The 24,701-nt window shown below is 38.9% G+C and overlaps 1 protein-coding gene across 2 annotated transcripts; it reads right to left on the bottom strand.

Annotated features, from left to right (window-relative positions):
• Nucleotides 1-768: 768 nt before the first annotated feature.
• WDR44 (WD repeat domain 44) lies at nucleotides 769-24,103 on the bottom strand. 2 transcript variants are annotated; one of them, XM_082289469.1, is made up of 20 exons: nucleotides 23,998-24,103; nucleotides 17,621-17,654; nucleotides 15,134-15,208; nucleotides 14,007-14,637; nucleotides 13,278-13,408; nucleotides 13,089-13,181; nucleotides 12,012-12,148; nucleotides 10,928-11,011; nucleotides 10,499-10,605; nucleotides 9,364-9,515; nucleotides 7,814-7,952; nucleotides 7,657-7,721; nucleotides 6,266-6,379; nucleotides 5,366-5,488; nucleotides 4,254-4,445; nucleotides 3,992-4,093; nucleotides 3,615-3,730; nucleotides 3,035-3,162; nucleotides 2,305-2,394; nucleotides 769-1,825 (listed from the first exon to the last, which is right to left on the bottom strand). In XM_082289469.1, the coding sequence occupies exons 1-20, from the start codon at nucleotides 24,069-24,071 to the stop codon at nucleotides 1,731-1,733; spliced, it is 2,682 nt and encodes an 893-aa protein (XP_082145595.1). In that variant the 5' UTR covers nucleotides 24,072-24,103; the 3' UTR covers nucleotides 769-1,730. The 2 variants fall into 2 exon arrangements, with proteins under 2 accessions (XP_082145595.1, XP_082145594.1); XM_082289468.1 differs by having other exon boundaries at nucleotides 2,263-2,394.
• Nucleotides 24,104-24,701: the final 598 nt, after the last annotated feature.

Genomic DNA, 24,701 nt, shown 5'->3' on the forward strand with positions numbered 1-24,701 from the left:
ATGCTCAAATTGTATCAGTGTATGTGTCGTTTATCTGGCCAGCTCTCCAGCACTCAGGACACCCCCCCTGCAAAAGGGAATTGCTCACAGAAATCTCAGACAAGTTACAGTCTTCTACACAGATATTGCATATGTTATAGAAACTGATTTTTGGAGTCACAAACCAAATGTCTTCTTGTGCCACCTCCTCACTTCTGTCAATTCAGTGGAGCTCAAAGTAACAAAAGACCCTTGAGAGAGTTTCGCTTGTTTCATCCATGCAGGTATTTTCAACTCTGAGTCAAACTCACCCAACTGTGTTAAACTGAAGATAATTTTATATAATGTATGTACCATTCTTGTATTTATTTTGACTGATGGTAAATGCCTTGCAACTGCCTTTCTTGTCCAAGACAATTCTATACAAAGCCACAGCCAAATTCACCTGAGTAGAAAAGAATTAAAAGATGAGGGAGACTTAATTCCTGCCTTTCCATGTCCTTCATTCTTCCACTAATGGGAAGGAGAGGATTCTGTACACACTTTTGAAGTGTCCTCCTCATGCTAATCTATCATATAATTACTCTTAATTCTGCTTAATATCCAGTTGCAGTACTCCATTCCCCATTCTTTCAGAAAGAAAGGTGTGACAAGATAAGGAATAGTAGAACTCAGAAGGTAAGTGCTTGCAGGATCAATGATCTCAGAAAGGTCAAAACTACTCAGACAAAAGGCAAATTAACGAATCAAAATGGAAAAGAAGCAACAATTTCCAAGTGTGTGACCAAGTTTAATGATACATTTGTTCTCTGAAACATCTGACCATCAATAACAGTTCATGGGTTATGATACCCAGAATGTTACTTCATAGGTGTTTTGTATGAATATTTACAAAGACTTTGAAAATTCAGTGGCACTAAACAAACAAGAAGAACTTAAAACTTTAAGCTACAATGCTTAAAAAATGTAAACAGTTTATTTTACATAGTTGTAAAATATAAGAACTTTCTAATGCAGCTTAATTGTATCTGGAAGGTGAATATATCCTGGTGCCCGTGAACAAGGAATGAGAGAATTCTTTACACAAGTATTGTGCTCCAGTGTGCAAAAAATTATATATAAGAAAGGAATCTAAAGTCCACAACAATTAAAAGACAACAAAAAAATTTTCACGTCCTGAAGTTGAGAAATTTATAAAAACATTTACACATGGTTGCTGACCCATCAAAAACTTGCATAACTTAAAACTCTGAATATTAGCTACTACAAATTCAAGATCTTTCTCAAATGGAATTTTGTGCAAAGATCAGACTACATTATTCAGCATTTTTTCAGCCTTCCCTTCCCATCCCCGTTCCTGACATCTAGTGGCCACAAGCACCACTAAAATACTTTTGATACAGGATCCAATTCGTGCATATTCATGCCAAAAGGCACACACATGTGTGAACACATTTTTGTGCAGAAACCTGTGCAGGTTCACAATGACACTGCAAAACAACTGCTTGTAGAAAGTTTAGAGTCTAATGTTTGGCCAGATTATTCTCACACATTCCTTTCTATACTACAAGCCCAGGTGTTAATAGGCACACTGCTTTCCAAGGATCCAATACTTGAGTAGCCTTAAAATAAAGATTTAAAAATAAATCAGCCTGTAACATTATTATATTAGATACTTTGCTTTTGCCTGCATTATTTACGGAATTTTAATCCCACAGTACCATAGCTTTATGCTGTCAGTTGCAAACCAACTAAGATACATATTTCTTTTTGTTAATGAACACTTTAATTGCTCCAGTAAAGTCAGCTGATAAAAGCACTTCTGTGTGATCTGTCTTCAGAGCTCCTTAACAGGAAAGAGAATAAATTGTTAGTTCGTTAAAAAAATAAATATAAAAATCAAGCTCTCATTAAAATACGTGACAGCACTGTGATACCCTTCTTCCTTTATCATATTCCTGATTTCTAGCCAATACTTCAAGAAACATCTGCATTTCTAGGAAAGAAGCCTTTCCATTAATGGTTGGTGCAGCTCTACCTCCAATATAAACGGAATAATCCTAAAGTACTTAGGATGGCAACTGTACCCCTCATATCACATCCTCAGCTTTTAAAAATGCGACAGCTGCCAAAATGTTCAAGGTGGAATGCCAAGTTGGAATATATACCCATGCCACTGCAAGGGCTTTTCTTCTCAAGAAACCCCCCACCCATATTGAAAGTATTCACAATATCTTCCTGCTCATGCCATGGTACCAAGCACAGCTCATCTTAAACACCTACCAGAGGGTATGGTGTCTGATATCTCACAATCTTCTCCCTTACTTTCAGCTTCTTGCTTTTCAGAAGTTTCCAGTGACACCATCAAACCAGGATTTGGAGCAAAGATCGCAGAGGTGACGACTGCATTGTGCGCTTCAGAAAGACAATCCAATTTTGATTACCTTGTTTCAAGAATTTGTTAATTGTACAAGAAAAGCAGGCGTAAGTTCTAGTAAATATCCAAGAATCTCAGTGCCAGTGGTATCAGGTAAGCTCAGAATTCAAGGAACAATTGTCATTGTTCTATAATCTCAGGGATTTCAGAAGATACTCCAAGTGCCCAAAACTAACTGGCAAGAGGTCCAAAACACAATTGATATAAACACGGCCCCACGTTTCCCAAAAAGTGTGTATATGTGGAGGAGATAAAAGAGTTGTTTTTTTCCCACCCATTTTGGTTTTTAGACTGCTAAGAAAGAGAAAAAGCTTGCATTTGTTTTCAAAGTCACTTTTACATAAAGGATTATGGGTTGATAATTACTTTGATTTCTACAATCAGCCAGCAAAACATTACATTAATTCTGAATCTCTTACTGAAGCTGGACAAACTCTAAGCTACTCTGTCTCTTGCCATCCCAAAGAGAGTCTCCTGTGAACAAGGATTCCTGATAGGCCACCAATTACCACGCATTCTGCTAATAATTTGTTCAAACTAAATGCACAGCAAATAAAATACTTCAATTTTCAAATCATAAGAGCTTTGATAAAACAAAGATCAAAAGCTGGTTTTTACCTTTAATGCCTTCCCAGAAGTCATTTCGGTCTCTTCTTACAGATGTAAACTTGCTCAGGTCATGGTATGTACTCCAAATGTAGACATATTTATCTTCTGAACCACTTACAATATAGGTAAAGTCATGGCTAAAGATTCAAAGGAGGAAAAACATTACTTTTCTTAGCTGCTCAAGCATGCATTACAGTAGCTCTGGATCTCTAAACTCAGATATTAACTGGGCTACAGTTCAGTAAGTAGAGATGATTTAATCTGGGAAATTTATCTGGAGCAGAGGAGCTGAGCAAGATGATCTCCCAAGGTCATTTCCAACCTCAGTTCTCGCACAGTTCCTGGACTCCCAGCAATAGTAATGGACACACATCATACTGTCCACAGGATGCAACAGGATTCACTCATCCACAGGAGCTCCCAGCTTATCACTCTTGACCAGAGCCTTTTTTTACCTCTGCATTCTGACCCAAGTGACATTTCAGAGGCTCAGTTTCAAGCCAATGTAGATTATTTAAACAAAACCCTCTGTACTTCAGCCACAGCATTTCCCAAATCCAACAGCTCCATTGTTACAATACTGTCTTACCTAAAGCTGGCTTTGATTTGGCTGCTGCTGTTGACATATCCCTTGTACTTCATAGATAGAGACAAATCTCTTAGGTCATACAACCTGATTCTGGAATCATTTGATGTCACTAGTATCTAGAAAAGAAATAAATAAATTTAGGAGTGGAAACAATTAGCCATCTGTAACCATTTTTTCACCTGCACATTAATCAGAGCATAATGTCATTAAAAGACTATATATTCTATTTTACCACTACTTAGTATTGTACTAGCCTAAATCAGCAAAGAGTAGGGCTCATTTTAGTAGTGTTAAAAGATTTGGCACAAACTTACTAAGCAATAGATTTAAATATCAGAATTTCAATACTGGGCCAAAGCTGCACTGAAAGACAGTACCTTATTTTCTCCTGGCAAAGGTTCAATGCCAGTAATTTTTCTTCCAACTCTATTTCGACCTCTGGTAGAACGCACATGTATTTGTGTGTGGTACTTCAAGTGCTGAAAAGATATTAAAACGTGTCCCAATTTGAAAAAATTGTGTAAAAACGTTCATTTGCTTCAAGCTCTAACAGGCTCGTTTCTTGATATTTAAATAATCATGACTTCTAAATCAGTTTGTTATTTAACATAAAAGCATCCACAGTCTCAAAGTTTTTACCTCTGTGTCATAAAAGATGCATCTTCCATCGTAGGTGCCTATGACTGCGTATTTGCCATTCTGACAGAAGTTGGCAGCTGTAATCAATTTTGTCTGCCCATCTACTTCATTCCATAATGCCACTTTTTTGTCAGGAATATTCCAGAGTCGGAGTTTTCCATCCAATGAACCACTTAAGAAGTACCTGTCATCCTGAGAAAACACACAAGGTTTAATCTCTGCTTGTGCTATGAGTAGGTCTCCGCCTTCCGTAAAACCTTCCCACCCCATTTCCAAACAGCTTCTTTACAGAATTTCCCAAATAAGAGCCCTCAGATGAGCTGATTATAATGTTTAAGAAATTTGTGGCAAATGGAATTCAAATTCTTACAGGTTTTTGACAAGATTACGTACATGCAGTTATACCTCAGGTTAGAAAATTGCTCACTGTTAGCACAGGTAGCTTCTACCCTCTCAACACTCACCTTGCTAGGAGCTGAAAGCTCCTTTCACAGTTTCCCATACATCTAGTAGTTCTGTATGTTTAGGGAACACTGACAAACACTGTTCTTCCACTTCAGTTTTATTAGTATTAGGAAGCTTGATTACAGTATTTTTAAAAAATTATAATAATAAGTTGAAAGGAGTCTCTGGAGGTCTCTGATCCACCTCCCCTGCTTGTAGCAAGGACAGTTCCAAAAGTTTGATCAAGCTGTAGTGGATTATATCCTGTCAAGTTTTAAAAATTCCCAAGGATTCTGTGGTCTCTGGACAATCTGTTCAATTTCATTATGATTTTTTTCCACAAATATTTAATCACAATATCCCTCATTGGAAATTCTAACTTTTCACAAAGTTGCTATACCAGCTGCGATGGTACAGCCAACAGACAATTCACTTTCCACTTCACATGTACACATGGTTAAACCCCATGGACAGTCCCGGTGAACTTCAGTGAAGATGAACACAAAGTTCTGGAATACTATCCAGTAGGCATATTTTTAAAGTGCACAAACTCTATTATTCAATCATATTTTTTAAAAACTCAAAAAAAAAAAGGAGTGGAATGTTATAATTTTGAATTCTACCTCTCTAGAAGTAAGAACTGCCCTCTAGAGGGCAGTTACACTTACCCTTGGATGGAAAGCTATAGCAGTGACAAAGTCTATATGCTGGAAACAGCAAAGACATTCTCTTCTTGATATGTGCCATAATCTGACAGTTTTATCCATAGAAGAAGAAAGTAAGAAGTAATTCTGTGAAACAAGAGAATTCCGCAGTTATTAACAGACACAAAAGTAACTGGAAATACAGAAGCAATTTGATTGGTAGAGCCTTAACCAACTTCTATGCTGCCATGAAATTCAACATTCTATCTTTTCAGATAAAAAGGTTTATCGAAATTACCATTACTGATCGGTACTTTCCTGAAGAGCTGTACACTGACCCTGGGTCACAGAAAATTATCTGTAAGAATCTCAGTGAAAATGAATACTTGGAATGTAGTTAAAGTATTCAGAGTAGAAATGGCACGACAAGACTTCAGAGATGCCTGAGATGCTTCAACCAGACTGTATTCCTAAAAGTACAACTGCATTCCCATGTGGAAAATTATTGGAATAAGTCTGATGTGAAACAAGGTAATTCTTTAATTTTAAGATAGATGCAACTATCAGCAACTTCAGAACGTGTACACTTTGCACAAAAAGTGAAGCATACTGAAGACAAGAAAAGCAGTAACACCATAAAACAGAAACCACACACCTCAATGGAAAATCCTCCCACTCTAAATAATTTACTTTCACTATTGAATACACAACTGTAATTGTTACTGGCTTGTTTTTATTTTTTTAAGACAACTTTTAGTTACACAAGCCCAAGAAGGTTGCTCATTTTATTCCAACTATTTCAGCTAGAATAAATGTTGCCTTTACAAAATTTCTCTTAACTTCAAGGATCATTTCACTTTGTTTAAATATATGGTAGTGAAAAATGCACAGAAGAACTGTGTAGCCTGTATTAAGATGACTTACTTTAGACCAGGAAAGATCAAGAAGATCTGCTGTATGGCCTTTGTATTTGCAAAATGGTCGTTGACGAAACGGGGCATTTTTATCGTCTGGGTCTTCATCAACTCCACTGCAAATCTATCAGAAAAATGTATAGAAATATTACCAAATATTAGCTGTAAAAATTAACAATGAGGCACTTACTGCTTTAAAAAAGTATAAGGACAATAACAATTTGAACAACTCTTACTACTTTAAAATAAACAATATTGCACTAATAAACAATCAAAGTAAATGTCTAGTACAATGGGCAGTGAAACATCATCCTGAAATTGCAAAATTAAGAAGTTCTAAATTTTCCATTTTTCAGCTCTTTTTCAGTGGGATCAGTTTGACAGCAATTTAAGCAAAGACCTGAAGATAAGTTTTTGGAACAAAGTACATCAACCTTGAAAACTGCATTCCACTTCAGAATATAAACTGTGAGTTCAGGTTTCCAAGTTTCTAGTGCTTATCATGAATGACAGCTTCCTAGTAAGAGACCAGTTCAGAATTAACAAGTGAAAAATAGTAATTGAAAAAGCCCTAGACATTCCTATACAAAACCTTTCCAGAAAAAAAAAACCAAAAAAACCCCTCAAACAAAAAAAAAAAAAAAACCCAACACTCAAAACATCGCTGGTGTGTGTGGCTTACCAAGCCCACTTATTTACATCAGTTAAAGAACAATTGCTGGCCTCCCTGCTTCCCCCTCTGCCAAAACAACACACACTAAGTAAAGCTACTGCCAAGATCTTCACTTAAACTCTGATTTTGTCATTTGTTTCTTACACTACTGGAAGCCAAAAATAGGAAAAAAACCCACCTTAAATACATTAATTTTAATGGCAAGGTTTACTACAGTATCTGGAAACTCTACAAGAGTGTCTGAACACTTTTCATCAATCATGTTCCATTTTTTTCTACATGAATGTGAAAACTTTAAATACGTCAGGTATCATTATGCTTCTGAGAATCCCATTGCTCACTTTGGCCTTCCTTGGAAGAAACATCATCAAGGCAGATGTTAACCACAAGTAATGATCAGAGATAAAACCCTAAGACAGGAAATTCAGTGAAGTAGGGTTTTTCCCCTTTGCAATTCACTCAGCAATCTCCTCTGGCAGGAGGCCACAGCACAGCTATGCAGATTTTGTAATGCTTTAAATTCAGTGATGGACTTCCTTGCTTGCACCCCTTACACATGGGATTAACATATTTGATTGAAGACATCAATTGATATGACAGTTTGTATCTCAAAGACACAAGCCAAGAACACCTTAACGTGTGTTTGGATAAAGCAACAGTGAAGATCTGGCATTACAAACCAGTGCAGATCCCCCAGCTCTTCCCCTCCCAATACCTTGCGTACCTACCCCTGCATCGGTATCAGACTTGGAAGAATTCAGGCTCTCTTGTGAGGGAGAAGGGGAGACACGGCCTGGAACAGACACAGAAACACCATGGTCAACATCACGTTTCCAAATACCCAGAATTTCTGTTTCAGAACTCCAGCCATGCATAGAGAGATACCTTCTGTGTTGTACTTCATGCGCATGTTATTGAAATAGTCAAAGGCATTCTTTAAAACCCATATCCTTACTACGTTGTCCTGCCCTGCAGATGCCAGTAATCGACCACAGTGAGAAAATTTCATTGTCCAAACAGCACCCTGTCAAAATAAAGAGATGATTGTTTAAGTCACAAAAAGTGCTTCTCTGCGTACCAAAAAGACTTTCTACAATGTCAATTGACAAGATTTTAGACATACACAAGATACCACAAGTAAAATAAACAGAAGATCAAAACACTAGTAAGTAATTTTTAAGACTGTGGAACATATGTGCAAAAACAGTTTGAAAGAAAAAGCCCACAGGGCAGATGACTGTAGGAGAGGAGTTACAGGAGGTCAGCACTACCACAGAATTCCACATAAGACTGGCACAATTGTCAGAGGGACTCAGAACCTCCTGTTTGCTTTGTAGAACCAACAAGTACTTGTAGCTGCACTTGAGGTTTGCACACTTTTTTTTAAGGTAGAAACTGATTTGTTACACCAACTGGCAATCAAAATGGGTACTACATATATTTGTTATATTCATAATTGGCATGAGGGTTTTGCAAAGCCTCTGAAGATAACAATTCTTTCTCCATTGCAAAGTCCAAAGAGTTACTAGTCAATAAAACATAACCACACAAGCAGTATCCCATTTCCTCCTGCTACTGAATAAAGAGTTACTAGGTCTTTGACTCCACCAAGAGCCACCAATTTGGAGGAATCTCCTAGGTTTAAGTTGTCAAATATTGGTGTGATGGAAACAAACAGATTACCAGCAGGTATGGAAAGTTCAGTTATGAATGACAAGCTTGAAATCTCTGGTCACTGACTGCTATAGGTCACCACCCTCAGCTGAACACTTAGAGATGGGGGATTGCTTCAAATGTCAGACGCCTGCTGTCAGCAAAAGTTTGGGAAACCAGGAATACTAGAATGTATTCCAGACTCCATAGGGAAGCATGCAGACTTCAAACACTGATGAATAGGTAGCTTTTCTGCCTCAATCTCCGCAGGCATCTCTGCAAATACCCTATCCTGGTTTCTCCCCTCCTTACCAATTTGATCCACATACACCATTAACCTTTCCCTACTTTTGCCTCCAGAACCTATCAAGTATTTCTGTTCAATACTTGTGTTCATCTGTCTAATAGACTATTTATTTACTGCTGAGCAGGTCAAGCTTGCTGCTCTGTGCTTGGTTCTGGTAGTGGAAAATAGCCTATTTCAGCCTAAATTTGTAACTGCAGGAACCAAAAAAACCCAAATATTGCTTGATGCCATAACTCTTCAAAGGAGAGCTCTGGAGAATCCCTGATGCCTGGGAATCTACATGCTTTTTATCCCCTGAAGACCTCGTCAAACCAGTCAAAAAATTTTCATTTTTTGTCAGACTATTATTTTCCAGAAGGAAGTTTTTCACAGAGAATAAACCTGACAGTCATTTTTGGAGGTCACCAAGTAGATGAAAAGTTGAATCTCAGGCTGAACAGATTCAGCAAAACCACAGATGGAATTTGAGACCTACCATATGCTCTCCACTGAGATCCTGAACAACTTTAATTTGTTCAAAATCATAAGGTCCCTTGAAGCCATGTGCCACTTTGAACTTAACTGGTCTTGTATAAGGCATCCCTTCATCATCGCTGGAAGAGGGATCATCTTGATCTGTGTGAAAGACTAAGAGGAAGACAAATTCAGCAGTACATATTGCAGCACCCATTTAATCTGTTAGTAAGCTTTTTGGTAGCAGATTAGTCTTGAATTAGACAATTTCTATAGGCAATTTTAAAACCTTAAAGCAAAATAAGAATTGTATTGCATCAAGGTCTAGAAATACATCTGCACTAATTTTAGGCTACAGTGAATCCAAACACTGAACACTGAAAGTAAGAACTGCTATCAATTTTTGTTCTGCCCCTTTCTTGGCACCTGTCTTGCATTCAGCAGATCCTACACTAAGTGATTTGTGTCAGTTTAATGTGTGCTGAAACTGAGTCTATTGGTTTCTTCTCTCTGAGTACACCGCAATGGCTTGGTGATTTGCCCATGAAGCACAAGAATTGCAAAAGAGCTGTGGCCAACAGCCAGTGGCAACACAAGACATTGAAGTGCAGCAGCTCCATGGCACTTATCTCAGGCCATGGTTACACCAGCTTGCTGCAGCACTAGAAGTCTGTCTGAAAGATACACTGATGAAACAAGAAGGGGAGAATTCAGTTGTAGTTGGGAAATCTAACAGGAGCTCAAGATATATGAGAATTCTAATTTGTGGCACTGGTTGCCAGAAAACAATCTGATTTACTAAAGTAATGAAGATAACCCCCAATTCTACCTTTGCTGGAATAACTTTCCAAAAATGTTTACATTTCAATATCAAAACCTCTTTCTAACAGCACAAGAAAAAATCAAAGTATTCAGCTGGTTTAGCTGAAAAGGTTTCTCAACTACTACTTTATAAGAATTTATCCTTGTAATCTGGCTGTCTCAAAATGCCTACTAAGCTACAAGTAAAAAAAAAAAAAAATTGTATCATCAACAGTAGAACAGTGGTAGAATGCAGCAGTGTATGTTCCTCTGCCAGCTTTGATTCCAAAAAGCACAAGGATGAACAAATTATCCTATTAAAAAAAAAAAAAAAAAAAAGATTGAGTGTTACTTACCTTCATCTCGAACACTCTTAACCTTATTTACAGCACGTTCACCATATTCCTCAGCAAGGTGCTTTGCTTTCTTTACAGATTTGCCAAGGAACTTTTTGAGTTGAGTCCTTAAAAGCAAGGGTACTTTTTCAACACATAATAATGGAAAATTCTCATTTTTTGCTATTATGAAACAATAATTTTGATTTGAAATGCAATCTTATATTTTTTCACTACTGCTTCTTAAAATAAGCAGTAAATTTGACAGCACTCATACAATCTTCAGTTCAACCACAGAGCTACAGGCTTATGTAAAATCAGGTTATCACTTATAAAGTGATTACTTAAGAGGTAACTTGTTCAGTAGTCAGAAGGGAAGCTTCAGCTTAGAAAAGTAAAATCTGTTTTTTCTTTCTAGGGAAAGGAAAAAAAATGTAAAGTAGCACTTACGTTTTCTGTTTTAACCTCCCTCCATCAGTGTCAGTTTGCTGTGTCTGCATTTTGTCTTCATCATCAGATTGTGCTGCATCATTACTAGGAAATAAAGAAGTGATTGTTTAATAGGAAATCATAATGAATCTAAATTGAATGAAACATTAGTAAACTAGGCTCTGCATTTTAGGATCCATTTTTATACCTCTATGTAACACATTGAAAAAACATGGACATCACGTTAATCATGTAATAAACAGGTCTTTCAATTCTTAGGCATCTTGATACTAAAGCTGCATACACTCTGCAGGTGCCAAAGATATATTATTCCCTTCCACAAATTTCCAACTTAAGCTTATTTTGACACTTTGAAAGCTAAGAGCAGACAAAATCCATTAAATTACTAGGAACTGGTAACATGCCACTTTGTTCTCATATCTTGCTTTCCACATATCAAATAAATTAATAGTGGTTAATTCTGAAATAGTTTGTTCACAGAGAAGTGAGCTTTTCAATAATACACCAATGCAAAAACCCTAGAAATTGTCTGTTCTATAAACTCATATAGGCCTTTGAAAAGAACATCTAGACTGACACGATTTTCTGATCATGAAGCACGTGTCTTTTTCTATCAAAGATTGCAAAAAGACTCAGTTTTACACATTAGAAGGATCTAAAGCTCTATTAAGAACAGGTAAAGCTCAAAGTAGTCCACTGTACTAATGACAACAGATCTTAAGAGGAACACTCTCCTATGAAATGCTGAAAAAGCTACAGAAGGTGGTGGCATGAACAATATCCAGTACTTGAACGTAAACTGTGTTTAATTCAGCATAGAAATGACATTTAGTACATCAAAGGCTAACTGTATATCAGTGGATTTTCAGATGTATTTGCTTGTCAAGTTCAGCAATATCAGCAACTTTTAGTTAACTTGAGAAAAATCAGTAAGAAGCCTGGTTCATTGAGAACTGCGAATTAGCTCAGATTAGTCAAACAGATGGATTTGGGCTCTTTTTTCCTGCATAAGAGCAGCCTCCGTTTATGCAAAAACAATGAGAGCAACAGCATCTTATGAGCTGAAGGCTCTCATGATTCATACCTGACATATTCTTTAGTTCTCCTCATGATATGCAAAGTCAGGGGATTAATGCCTGTTGGCAACTTTTCTTCTGCCAAACTCAGAGGTATTTCTTCACCTGTATCAAGGTTTTTTATCATTACACTTGCTAGAATTTCCTATGGAAAAAAATAAGATATGAAATGAAGAGAACTTGATTAGACTTCAAAGCCTAGAGCAAAACAGAAATCATAAAAGCTTATAAATTATTTATCTTAATGTGAAGTTCTGATGCTGACTATATATTTATTTTACAAAGACCAAGTTTAAATTAGCATGTTAGTGCAAACATTATGAACCACTAGACAAAGATGAGCACCTACATATCACAAGCTTCAATTTCATAAATCAAAAATGCAGCTCTAGAGGCATCAACCACTGCCTGACACCTTTCATGCTAATATCAAACATATTATGTAATTAAAAGACATTGCAGTCTTCCCCTTCCCTACTCCAACTGCTGTATCTTAGGTTTAGCCAAAGGCAAACTTAAAATACAGAGAGAAAAGGAATTTAGAACTAACTAGCACCACACAAAGGCAAAGGTTTATTTGGTGCACCTCATGAACACCTACATAGGTTCAGCAACAGTTAAAAAAAGCTATACAGTGACAGACACAAATGAAAACTTACAAAAGCCAAATATCACCAGGATTAGTGGAATTATTAACTGAAGAAACTATTTTTTAGTTTGAGGAAGATAATTTTCGTATTGCTGACTCCTTCCCCTTTTAGACATATGACAAATTGGCAAGTCTGCTGATGTTCCCTCCCATGCAAATCCTTTGAGGTGTTTGCATAGTTATCAACATGAACTTGATGGCATTTCAGGTCTATTACAGCTCACACTTCCAAAGGCTAATGCCACACATGACTCAGGGGCCACTAAGTGCTTAGGTGGACAAAGCCAGCTGTGCCATCACTCACTCCTATTTGCACTCCTGGAGACAGCATGGAGTGGTTCAGAACAAGGAGTGACCTGTGACTACAACAATTCATTTAACAGACAGGGAAAGCAAGCACAAAATTGTACTATGTACAGACCACAGCCATTGATACCTCATCTGTGAGCTCTCTGCCAGAGTTAGACCTGGGTCTTTGTGGTCCAAGTACTTCATTTGTTGTTTGGCCGTCAGCTGCTTTCCCATTTTCCTGAAATTGTGCAGACATAGATTACATTATCTCTACTGCAACACTGAAGCAATAGAAAATGTTACAGTTATCAAACTTATAACCATGTCCCAATACCTGTGCAGTGACGATTTTATCTCCACTAGTTGCACTGGCCAAATCCAAAGAAGGCTGAGAATCTTTGGGCACACCCTCTGTCACTGAACTTGAAGTTAAAAGACCACCAGCTATGAAGCTGTCTCGAGAAACTGAAAAGAGATTTATTAGAAAGAAGGGCATAACACCTGCCATAGGCATCAAATCCTAATGTCAGAGTTAGAGTCCTGAACATCCTTTCTGACCAGCTGGGTATTTTTTAAAGATCAACTGCCACCAAATCTAACTCACAACCATGTATTTCATATACGATTGGAGGTTCAGGGATGATTTCACACCTAGGCCTCTTCAGGTTCATGAACTTTTTTTTAATACTCATTTTCCCTAGTAGCCCAGGACTACTCATTTTCGTAAGAACTCAGTCCACACCTTGACTTGCATTTCTATGCAAATACAGACCGCACACATTCTATTTGAAGTAACTGTTTTTTAGCTTATGTATTGATGAGTCAACTTCTCCTTGCTATAGCTACAGCTATTTTTAGTAAGAAGTGTTACTTACAAGAAAGTCTATGAATGAGGAACGCTTCTGAAGCAGAAGAGTATTACTTCATTGTAATAAGCTAAGATTGTTGAAGGATTTTTTACCCATCAACTAAACTAAAACCACAAGACTGAATGATCCCTCACTCAAAACACAAAAATAGTAACCCTGTAGATAAATAAATCTATCTGAAATAGAATACTTGCCTTCTAAAACAGGTTTTTGCACTTCAAAATCCAGCTCACTCTTTTTCTTCCGGGGAGGTGGAGCTGGCCGTGCAGGGGGGGGTGGTCTTGGGGGAGGAACATTTGTGGGAGGCGGGGGCCGGGCTGGTACAGGCTTCTTTGTGCTTGCAACTATGTCAGGCTCTACAGTCAGCTGCCTTGGTGGCTTTGCTGGGGGTATTTCTTCTGTTGTAGACAGGTCTTTGGTAGATAAATCTGAAGCCATTTTTTCTAAAGTATTTGCCTCTTTCTTGTCTGTTATGTCCTCATTTTTTGATGTTTCTCCTTGTGCTTCAGTTTCATCCATTTTATGGTCAGTTGCATTTGTTACCTTTGTTAGTTTATGATATTCCTGTTGCTCAGAACTAAACAAAAGCTTCCCAGACTCCAATTCAGTGTCCTTACACACACTCTGATCCTCTGGTTCTCTAGTGTCTTCTGGTAATGGTATTTTAGCAGCTAGTACTTCTGGGATATCACTAATGATACCTGCTCCAGAAATCCAAGCATTTGCATCTGAAGTTGGAACAGTCAATTCATTTCCTCTAGATGCTAAAGCATCATCCTCTAGTTGTTGGGCCTTCTGGCTTTCTTCTATAATACTGTCAATGATCTAGAGAAACAAACCAAAACCATTCCACCAGTCACCAGCAGGCACTTCCTGGGTACACAAACCAGTCAGCCTGCACAATACCCACAAGAACTCTTCCACTGAAGAGTTGGTTTATATACGAAATGCATTTGGTTTAAAAAGGAGACCAGAACCTTCGTGCAGAAATGGGCATATTCAAAAGATAAAAACAAAGTGACTAATTTCCAGTCTTCTTTAACATACTTGGAGAGAAAGTTAGGAAACAAAAGCTGTTCACTCTTCAGAGTTCTCATGTACTGCTAAATATGATCCTGTAAATTACACATATAATTCAACACTGGTCAATCCTAAATATGTTTTTAGAACACTTAAGTTTGATTTTTACGTTTTAGATGAACATTCTTACGAACATTAACAACTAATTCTAACCTACAGTAGTTTCAGGATGAATACTGATCTCTAAATTATTTTCTATTTTCAGTGTGATGCTAGAAGCTCAAAGCAATACTTAACTAACCTCTTTTGAATCATCTTGTTTCATTTCTTGTACAAATGTTTCATTTCCAGTTTTGTGTAGTTTATTGTCCATATCCTACAGAAAAAAAAGTCATAAGATGATGGTACTAACTTCTTTGGTAAGATGATCTAACAAAAATATAGCTCAAATAAATTAAATAGCATAAAGGACAAGAAATCTGCCACATTTTCACTGTCAGATGCCTAAACAGTAATGCTCAGTACACATGAGGAGTATTTCACAGTCATGCACAGAAAGGCTGCACACTATGCAACAAAACAGGCAGTTATATATAAGAGGCTGCAACCGGAACTAAAATCAAACTGAAGGCAGCATGAAGTTTAGAGAAACAAACACATGTAATAATCTGCAGCAAGGAAATTTGATATTAAAATATTTTCTATTTTCTTTATTGGCTTTAGGAAAAGATGCAAGAACTGTATAATAGCCACCTATAGCAGAAACTATTTAGAAATTTCCAAATTAAGGCAGGCAGCTCTATTAAGTGGTTACAAATATGCTTCTGAGGTTCTAACATGGAATCTTACATTCTACAATTATTTTCAGTGCACATTGCCAATTTTAGCCATCAGCCATCTTCATGCAGACCCTTCCAAAATCCAAATAAGATGAACTGAAAATATTCTATTTGTGAGAAAACATTTTAATCAATTCCTGAAAATTTTTCGGTTCAGAACCACAAGTATTTTACACCATAGGATACTGCTTTAACCTCAGGTGATACAGACGAATAAGAACTTCATCATACACCTTCTCTTCCACATGAACTACTAGAATCCTAAAGAGTTTGGGTTAGAAAAATAACCCCTTTAAAGACCATCTAGTCCAATGAAAGGTCACAACATCACATTGTCTATAAGCATACATATCAGCAATATCTAAACTGGAATCTGATGGAACTCTGACATTGGAAGAGTTCTGCAGAGATCCAGTAGCCCCCAAAGTGAAGCCAACTAGAACAGGGTATTTTCAATCATTTTTCCCTGTTTTCTTATTTAGAGTGACTGTCTAGCACAGATATTTAAGAAATTTCTCCTTAGACTTTGTCTAGACTCTCAGACAATCAATCTCTAGAGCATCCTAACATGCTATGTTTGAAACCCCACCCTGCCTCAAACTCTTGCTGACATCCATCTTGAAGACTTCTGGCCTAAAGAAATGGCATATTGTGCAGACAGCTGCAATTATAGAAAAATTCTGCCTCCCTCTCCACTCCCTCCCCCTCCTGCCACAGTGTTTCTAATCTAAATGCAAGCTCTACTATGCCTGATCATTAAAATCTATCTTCAAACGTATGATGACTTAAATACTTAAGCATAATCAGTGCCTACAGAAGCCCATTATATTAACCTCCAATTCTGTTGACATTAAACTCACACACCTATTAAACTTTGAACTTAGGAAATATTTCTTACCCATTCCAAGACAAACTATACCATTAGTCACACATTCACTGAACTGATATGATACCAAGCAGAGAAGCTACTACTTTTTCCACCTTCAGAAACTTAGCTTTGAACAAGTGATTTAGGAAGATACGTTAAAAAATTTAAAAATCTAATAGCAACATAGCGTCATAGCTAGTAATTCATGAAGACATTAGTTTTGAAGTTTAGTGAGAATGATAAAACAACATTTCTTGGAAGGCTTACACATGTAATACTTAATTATTAAGGGGATATTAAACAGAACACAAAATGGGGGGTAAGGCTCTGTTCCCTAAGAGGTATAACCAGATACGGTATGACTGTTAAAATACTATTGATTCAGAGCAGATTGCTGCTGACAGCTCAGAAACATTAGCTTCACCAGGATTTCCCAACACTTTGCAGACAAAACTACAAGCCTTCGTTACACAAGAGTGTTCTATAGCACCACCTTTGGCCCTTCTGAGACCAGGAAATGAGTGTTATTTGCACAAGGTTTCAGCTCCTCACCTATTCACCGTGTGCTGGATTCAGCCACGCTGTCACTATTCACAGAATACCAATTACCTGCGTGGGAAGTGGCAACGCTGCCTCATTAAGCTAAATATAGTGTTTTATCTCCACATAACCTAGAGGAGAGGCTTCTGAAGTACAAACATTAAGGTTTTTCTTATTTTGGAGACAGAAGAGAGCACAATCAACTGTTTCATATAAATCAGGACCAAAACTCAGGTGCTGCAGAGGCTTGCTTACTACTCACAAATCAGTTGAAAGAGGGCAGTTTAGTAATCACATACAGCTTAATTAAATTGCACATACACATTTCAGAATAAAATGAGCTTAAAGACACTGTAAGATACCCTAAATAAAAGGAAAGCTGGAATTTCAAGACAAGCACAATTGCTACCTACAACAAAGAAAGTCTATCATTTCCTTTGTGTGCAGATGTCAGGGCTACTGTAGAACATCTACATTAGGTGGAAATACTCAACCCTGTGTTCATCAACAAGCACTTGACTGATTTTAAGAAGAAACTCACCTTTCCTACATGGGTTCCAACTTTTGTTGGTGACCTGTTAGAAAGAGAAGATAGACTTAGGTAGAGTTCAAAGGCAGTAAGCTTTGTTTTAAACAGTCTGTAACACAGCCTTCCTTTGTAGGAACTGTATACTTGATAATTTAGATGAGCAACAAAGTGAATGTTTTACATATCATTTCTGTAAAAACTCCCTACTCTGTACCACACACAGATCCATAGCTTCTACAAACTCTGAGTTTGTCAGCAGAATCTTCTAGAAATCACCTATCAACCTTTTCTAATAAAAAGATGTTACTCCAAGTACAAAACTAAAAATATTTTGCATTACAGAGAATTTAAAATTAGCATGTGTATGCCAAGCATTGGGTGGACATTAAAGAAACAAAAATTCTCAGAAAGCAGAAGCACAAATACTCTGCAAATCAAGTGCCCGAATCCTGATCCATAGAGTTGACACTATCACAGCCACTCTTACCCTTCAGACTCTGTAGCAAACCTAAGATCTTGTTTCTAATCAGGACATTTGGTATAAATAGAGACAAAATACATTGTAACAGGAAGGAACCAGCATGCACTACTTTCCAAAATACACACTGTAAAACAGTGACTTTGCATTAGCAACCACTCACACACCACCTCCATTACACTAATTACATGAAAGAACAAGCTATCTTAGGGGAATGGTATCAAATAATTACTTCTTGTCAAGTCAATTCAATTAGTGGATGGTCAGCTCTTATTATATCCTGAATTTACATCTTCTACAAGACTTTCACAGTTCTAGAAGATATTTAAATAGTGAGTCACATTGCTTACTCTGACTATAGAATCTTACTGATACATAAAGGAAAGGTTGGACCAGATGATTTTTTCAGGCTTCTTCCACCCTGGGCTGACAAAATTACAAATTAATTCCCTAAAAGCTCACTACCAAATGAACTACCTAGATTGCACACATATCCCAGCTGACTACCAAGATCAGCAACACTCTGCAACCCCAAGTATCACATGGCACCAAGCAATACAGACAAATATCGAGATCTCAGGCTCATTTGCCCCTCCTGCCTCCAAAATCATTTTAAGGAACAATAGTTCCTGGAAAAAACCCACAACTATTTCCATTTAAGTTTTAAGAATTTCAGCTCTTCTTTTTACCATCTGGAAGCATTTAATCACAAAAAGTGAAGATCCCATTTATACAGCAGACCTAAGTAAACAAGAAAGTACAGTGGATTGGTACATAAACACTCTATCATTGCAACTAATTTAACATGTTACACTGAGATGCTTCTGTCCAAACATTAACACTTCCGGTGCACCATACCTGTGACACTGATTTGAGGTATAATCCTCCTAAAAGGCTCTAACCTCAATGTGCAAAAAAAGAGAAAAATTAATCTTTTGACCACAAAAACAAATACACTTTTTGTCTTGCAAAACACATTGCTGGGAAAGGCTGCAGCCTGAGTGGGATTTCTGGTTACTGAACCATTTTCAGTTCAACTATCAACTCTTAGATTTCCTTAGGAGTGGCAGAAATATGTCACAGTTTATTAAATCCACGAGATTACTTTAACAATGAAATATATTTATAATTACAACATTAATGCCTAGGCTTCAGCCAAGGTCCTATTTTATAAGACACTGCTTAGATTTAACAACTTAAGACAAATCCTGCAACTGCAAATAGATATTTCAGTTTTCTACTGTGACACTTCCCACTAATTAGCCCCTCACTTCTGGTACAGGCAACTCATTCCTACGCTGGTTACCCAAAATAGGAGGTTCAAAATACACTGCTACTGTTTCAGACTTCTTTAGCTAATTAGTTTTTCAGAAAATCTACACTCAAAACCAGATGTTACTTTCCACCCTCAGGCTACCCAGCTACCTTGGGAAAAAGCTGCTTGAGTGATAAGGGTTACAGAACCAGCAAGTGTAGAACACACACACACAATTAAAGAGAAGCTTTACCATGGAATTTACATGCTTTTAAAGTACTGCAAAGCTTCCACAACTGTTCAGCAAAAACCCGACTTTCAGATCAGTTTGTAATACAGCCAGGTAAGTTCAGTGGCTTGCCTGAGATTACTTGAGCTGTGTGTCTGTCAGCACCACCACTCCCTTAGTCATGAGCAGTTAATGCTTATGTGCTACTACATTTACACAAAGTCAGCCAGCTCGGTAACCGAAATCTTTTGTAGTTCAACATGACTCTGGAATGGTCTTGTCTTCCCAACCACCTGAACTTACCAGCCTTCTCCAGACCAGTTTTACTTGAAGGCCATTAGTTTTACGGATGCAGTACGTGATATCCTTGCATTTTTAAGAAAAGTATATACAGTGGCAAAAGTGTCTGAAAATATTAACATAAGATCAACCCAAAGATCAAATATTGATTTGGTTTTGAAAGGTCAGGCAGCACATAAAAACTGACAAATGCCACAGAAAACATAAGGCAAAAACTAATTTTGTACGAACGTTTACTAAAATGTGGGATTTATAAACGGATAGCCACACATCTTCTAGACCACGTTTCACATAACTCCTAAATTATCTTACATGATACCACTTTTACACCAGTTTAACAAAGGAAGGCTTCAAGGTTATCTACAAAGATTAAATGCAATTCAAAGAAATATCCCATTTCACCTGCACAAACAGATGTCTGATTAGTCTGAAAGTCAAATAAACTCACAAAGAAACTTTTTAAAAAATTGTTTATCCCACTATCAAATTCATCCTGATAGTGACCAAATCACAGGAAGCTCCCATTCTCACTATTCAGGTAGCTCCAGCCTAGCACCTGTTTGAAATGGGCTTTGCATTTTCAACATGTTGTTAAGTTTTGTGACAGGAAACAAAACTTTCAGCCCTTCAAACAAAAAACAGTGTGAATACTGGCCATGGGCAAATCCCAAACCGACACTGCCTGCCTTCCTGGGAGGATGTACATTGTTATACAACAGGTGTGCTAGCAGGCAGATGGGAAGAGGTTTGCAGTGCACACATAGCAGCTGTACCCTGTACAGAACAACAGGTTCAATAGCCAGCCGCTCACCAGTGTCCTGCATGCGATGTTCCCTCTAACGTGTGGCTGCCCTGGAAGCTGTTATTACTCCTGCTGCAGCTCTCCATGGCAGTCACATGTTCAAACTTACAGAGATTCACTGCTGCAATGCACTGTTTAGGTTGCCCTGGGGAAGCTCCTGTGTGGGAGCTTCAGCAAACTGAGTGCAGAAACTCATCTGCAGCACTGAACACAACCAACACTTCACACTCCATCTATCTGCTGCCAGGATCAGCTCTGCACGTTGGCTAAAATACTCACACACACAAAAGTTGTACTAAGCATCTCCCACACGTCAGTGGGGCACAACTTAACCTTACCTGTCTCCTACACAGAGGAACACTAGATTCTTTAGGAAAAGCATCAAGGCAACTTCTAAAAGACAGGACTACTGAAGTCACAAGTCAAGAATTTAAACAAAAGTACCAGAGGACATTTCTCATTACCTACACCATCTCTTTTGTTTCATTTCTCATAAAAATTTTTAGGATACAAGTATACTAGGAACAAACTTGCCCCCCCCTCACTGTTAGGCACGTGAAGTCCAACCTATTAGGTTTGGCAGTTCTTGGTTTCAGAGTGGGTGGATCACTTTCCCTATAAATAAAATACAGAGGGTCTGTCATGTGCCTGCATCTAACCAAGTGTACCTTACTTCATACTTTCCTTCTCTCAAAACTGATATCCTCCTGCATGGGACTGTTCAGGCCTCTATATTTCAGCATCTTTTCCTAATTTTTTCCATGGTTATAGTGCTTTTAAAGTGAGTGACAGAGGTTACATAGGGGCATCTTCTGTCACACTACCTCTCCCTTTTTACTCTGGGCTTAGTTATCCAACAAATAGACAGTCTCCACATATCCTGTCAAAAGCAGAATTACAAGTAAATGGCAAGATCTAGAGCAGAAGGGAAGCACAAAGGCCTTGCCAGAGAGGATACAGTAGTCTCAAAGCATCTCCAAACACACTTTACCTTAAAGAAGTCATCACCCCAGAAGTGTTACCCCAGGAGCACTACTCCCTCACACTATTCTAATCTGAAAGAAGCATTTTGCATCAAGTTCTATAATTTCTGCTAATTTTTTCTTAAAAACCATCAGTTACAGATGTACTCGAGGATGAGGATATGGTGCTTTCCCTGAGAGAGACTAAAGCATAAGTAATTTAATGACTTAACAGTGGGAATTGGGAGCCTACGTCCAACTTGAAAACTCCACTCTTACAGGTGTGGAGACAGACAATTAATAAAACAAACAGTAAAGAAGTCAGCAAGTTGACACGAACACTTGACACCACTTTCAGAGTTTCTCTATGAGCAGTTATTAGACTTCCTCACATAGAACAAAGGCCAGGGAAGGAGGAAGTTACAAACCCCACATTTTTAATTAGGGCAAATATATTTACACTGCTTTGCTAAAAACTGGTTATAGCATGTGCTGCCAAAAAGGATTCCCAACTGGTTTTGCTGATCATCAGAACACTGAATGCAGGAGAAAATATCTGAAACTAAAGAGGGTAACACGCACTTGTTTTCATTTGCCTTGCCTGCAACAAGAAGGTTTTGATTTTTTTCTTTTTGTCGCCCCAACTCAACGTCATTACACATGTAAAAAAATACCAGCCTGCTTCCTAGAAGTGTCCAATGCACACATGAAATTTGCTCTTACAAAATCTCAAAGCTTATTTTGAGAAAATACTGTCCATATTGTTAGATTCAATAATAGACTGAATTACAGACCAGTAGTTGCACTGCAAACTAAGCTCATGGATGTCACCTCCTTACCTGACTCAGGCTCACAGAATTCTATTGATGAGAGTCAATGATGCATCATTACAGATTATGGAAGAGCACTAGAGAAACTAAAAGCATCTTTCACTTTAATTTCTAGTGAGCGACTTCATATTATCAAGTTCTGCTTAGATACTGGTGGTGGAAACCTGCAAAGCCAGGACACATGGCATTATCTATATCACACAAAAGGTGGAAGTGCAGTTGGGCAGATTTAATAGATTGCCTCTACCAAAAGGTCTGCTTCCCCTTTCTTGTCTGTGGCCTCTAGTCACACAAATCCATTACCTTCACCCTCTCCTGTCCCAAGCCTGACAGGTTGCAGCTGCTTTAACTTATTGAACAGTTTTTGCTGTTTCTAGTTTTCAGCTGTTTACAATTTACTTTGCATTAAAGCAACTCAGAGAAGAGTTTGATGATCACTATTCCCAGAAGACGGTAAGCAGCTAGAGAAAACCTCATTTCAGTACAAGCACTGTGAATTTAGCTTATCACATCTTGCAGAGCTGAATGCTAATATGTGCTTTTCACCAGGCTACAGCTAAGTAGCTAAGTTCAGAAAAACTTTGATACAGGATGTGAAGGTGAGAAGAAAAGACCTAGTCTTTCCTTTATTTTAGGCATCCAGTGACCACTCAGTCACAGTTTAAAACAAGCTCCTTAGTCCATTATTAAAGCTCCAAATGCATAGATCCCACAGTCTGTATCTATTCCTCTATAACCAAGCCATGTGAAACCTCATCCTACCAAGTAAAATAATGCAGAAGTTTGGTCCAGGCTACACGAAAAACAGAACTGATACAAGTCATAACCTGTCCAGCACATAAGCAGAGAGATTTATGACAAGAGGGAGCATATTTGGCTGACACCAGCAACACGGTGTCAAGGGTAGTTCTGAGGCACCAGCACTGGGATCTACTTCATAAAATGCTGGTAAATTTTCACTACTGGAACCAACTGGCTAAAGGCAAGAAGCATCAAAGCGACACAGAATCACAGATTTGTTAGGGTTGGAAGGGACCTCTGGAGATAATCTAGTCCAATCCCCACGAAAAACAGTAAAAGTATTAAAGATACCACTAAAAACAAAACACAGAGCACACCAGAAGTTATTCTACACTCAGCAACAGCTGCCTGTTGCTGACAAAGCTCGCTCGTTTCTCCTTCCTCAGAAAACCTGTTACTTTTATCGTATTTCAGGGATTACTTCTGTCGGTCCCGATTCCATCTCCGCGCGTCTCCTCCCAGTACTACACTCGCTCCCGCCTCAGGAAGGCAGGTATGATCTCATCCTCTCACGGCCACTGCCGCCCGCACCAGCGCCGAGCGAGCCCCGCTCGGTTCCCCGCATCCTCCGGGCTCCGAGCAGACCCCGAACTGTCGGGGGGGCCGCGAGGCCGCGCTGACCCCCCTTCCCCCCACCCCCCTTACCCCCACCCTGGAGATGCCCAGGGACCGCGGGGCCGCGCTGAGAGAAGAAGGGAGGGAGGGAGGAAGGGCAGGACTGGGCGAACTCACGGCGCGGGGGAGCCTGCGGGATGCACGTCCTCGGGCGCATCGTAGAACTCCTCGGTGTCGCTGTCGGACGCCATGGTGGAGCCGGGCCACCACCTCCGGGCACCGCGGGCCGGGCGGCGCCGCGCGGGTATCGCGAGAGCGGTACGGCCCCGCCCCCGCCCGCGCGGAACTACGAGAGGGGCGGGCCGGAGGGGCTCCCCCCGCGCGCTGCAGCGCCCCCTGGCGACCGCGGTGAGGTGGGTAAGGGGAGTCGCCGCTTCTCGGCCGTTCACGAAACCATAGGATCGCAAAATCACGGAATCGAATATGTTGGAAAAGCCCTCTGAGGCCATCGAGTCCAACCTATGGCCCAACACCGCCATGTCAACTAGACCATGGCACTGAGTGCCACGTTCAGCCTTTTCTTAAACACCTCCAGGGACGGTGACTCCACCACCTCCCTGGGCACCCCCTTCCAATGTCTAATCACCGTTTCTGTGAAGAAATTCTTCCTAACGTCCAACCTAAACCTCCCCTGGCGCAACTTATGACTTCGTCCCCTTGTCCTGTCGCTGGTTCCCTAACCCCCCCACCTGGGTCTTTTCCAACTGAAGGATTCTGTGATAGAATCAGGTGCTAGAGAATTAAGATAGTCTACTAGACAAAATGATGACAACTTTTTAAACAATTTTTCTCATTAACTTCTGTAATGAATGCTTTAAGCC

The sequence above is a fragment of the Coloeus monedula genome, assembly GCF_965178545.1.
Source record: "Coloeus monedula genome assembly, chromosome: 12".
In the NCBI taxonomy this organism is placed as follows: domain Eukaryota; kingdom Metazoa; phylum Chordata; class Aves; order Passeriformes; family Corvidae; genus Coloeus; species Coloeus monedula.

Excerpts from the sequence above, each read along its gene's own strand:
- WDR44 (XM_082289468.1), bottom strand. The coding sequence starts at position 24,071 with ATGGCGTCCGACAGCGACACCGAGGAGTTCTACGATGCGCCCGAGGAC. Across the intron at positions 17,655-23,997 it reads CCCGCAGGCTCCCCCGCGCC|GTCACCAACAAAAGTTGGAA; the intron begins GTGAGTTCGCCC and ends TCTTTCTAACAG. Across the intron at positions 15,209-17,620 it reads TTGGAACCCATGTAGGAAAG|GATATGGACAATAAACTACA; the intron begins GTGAGTTTCTTC and ends TTTTTTCTGTAG.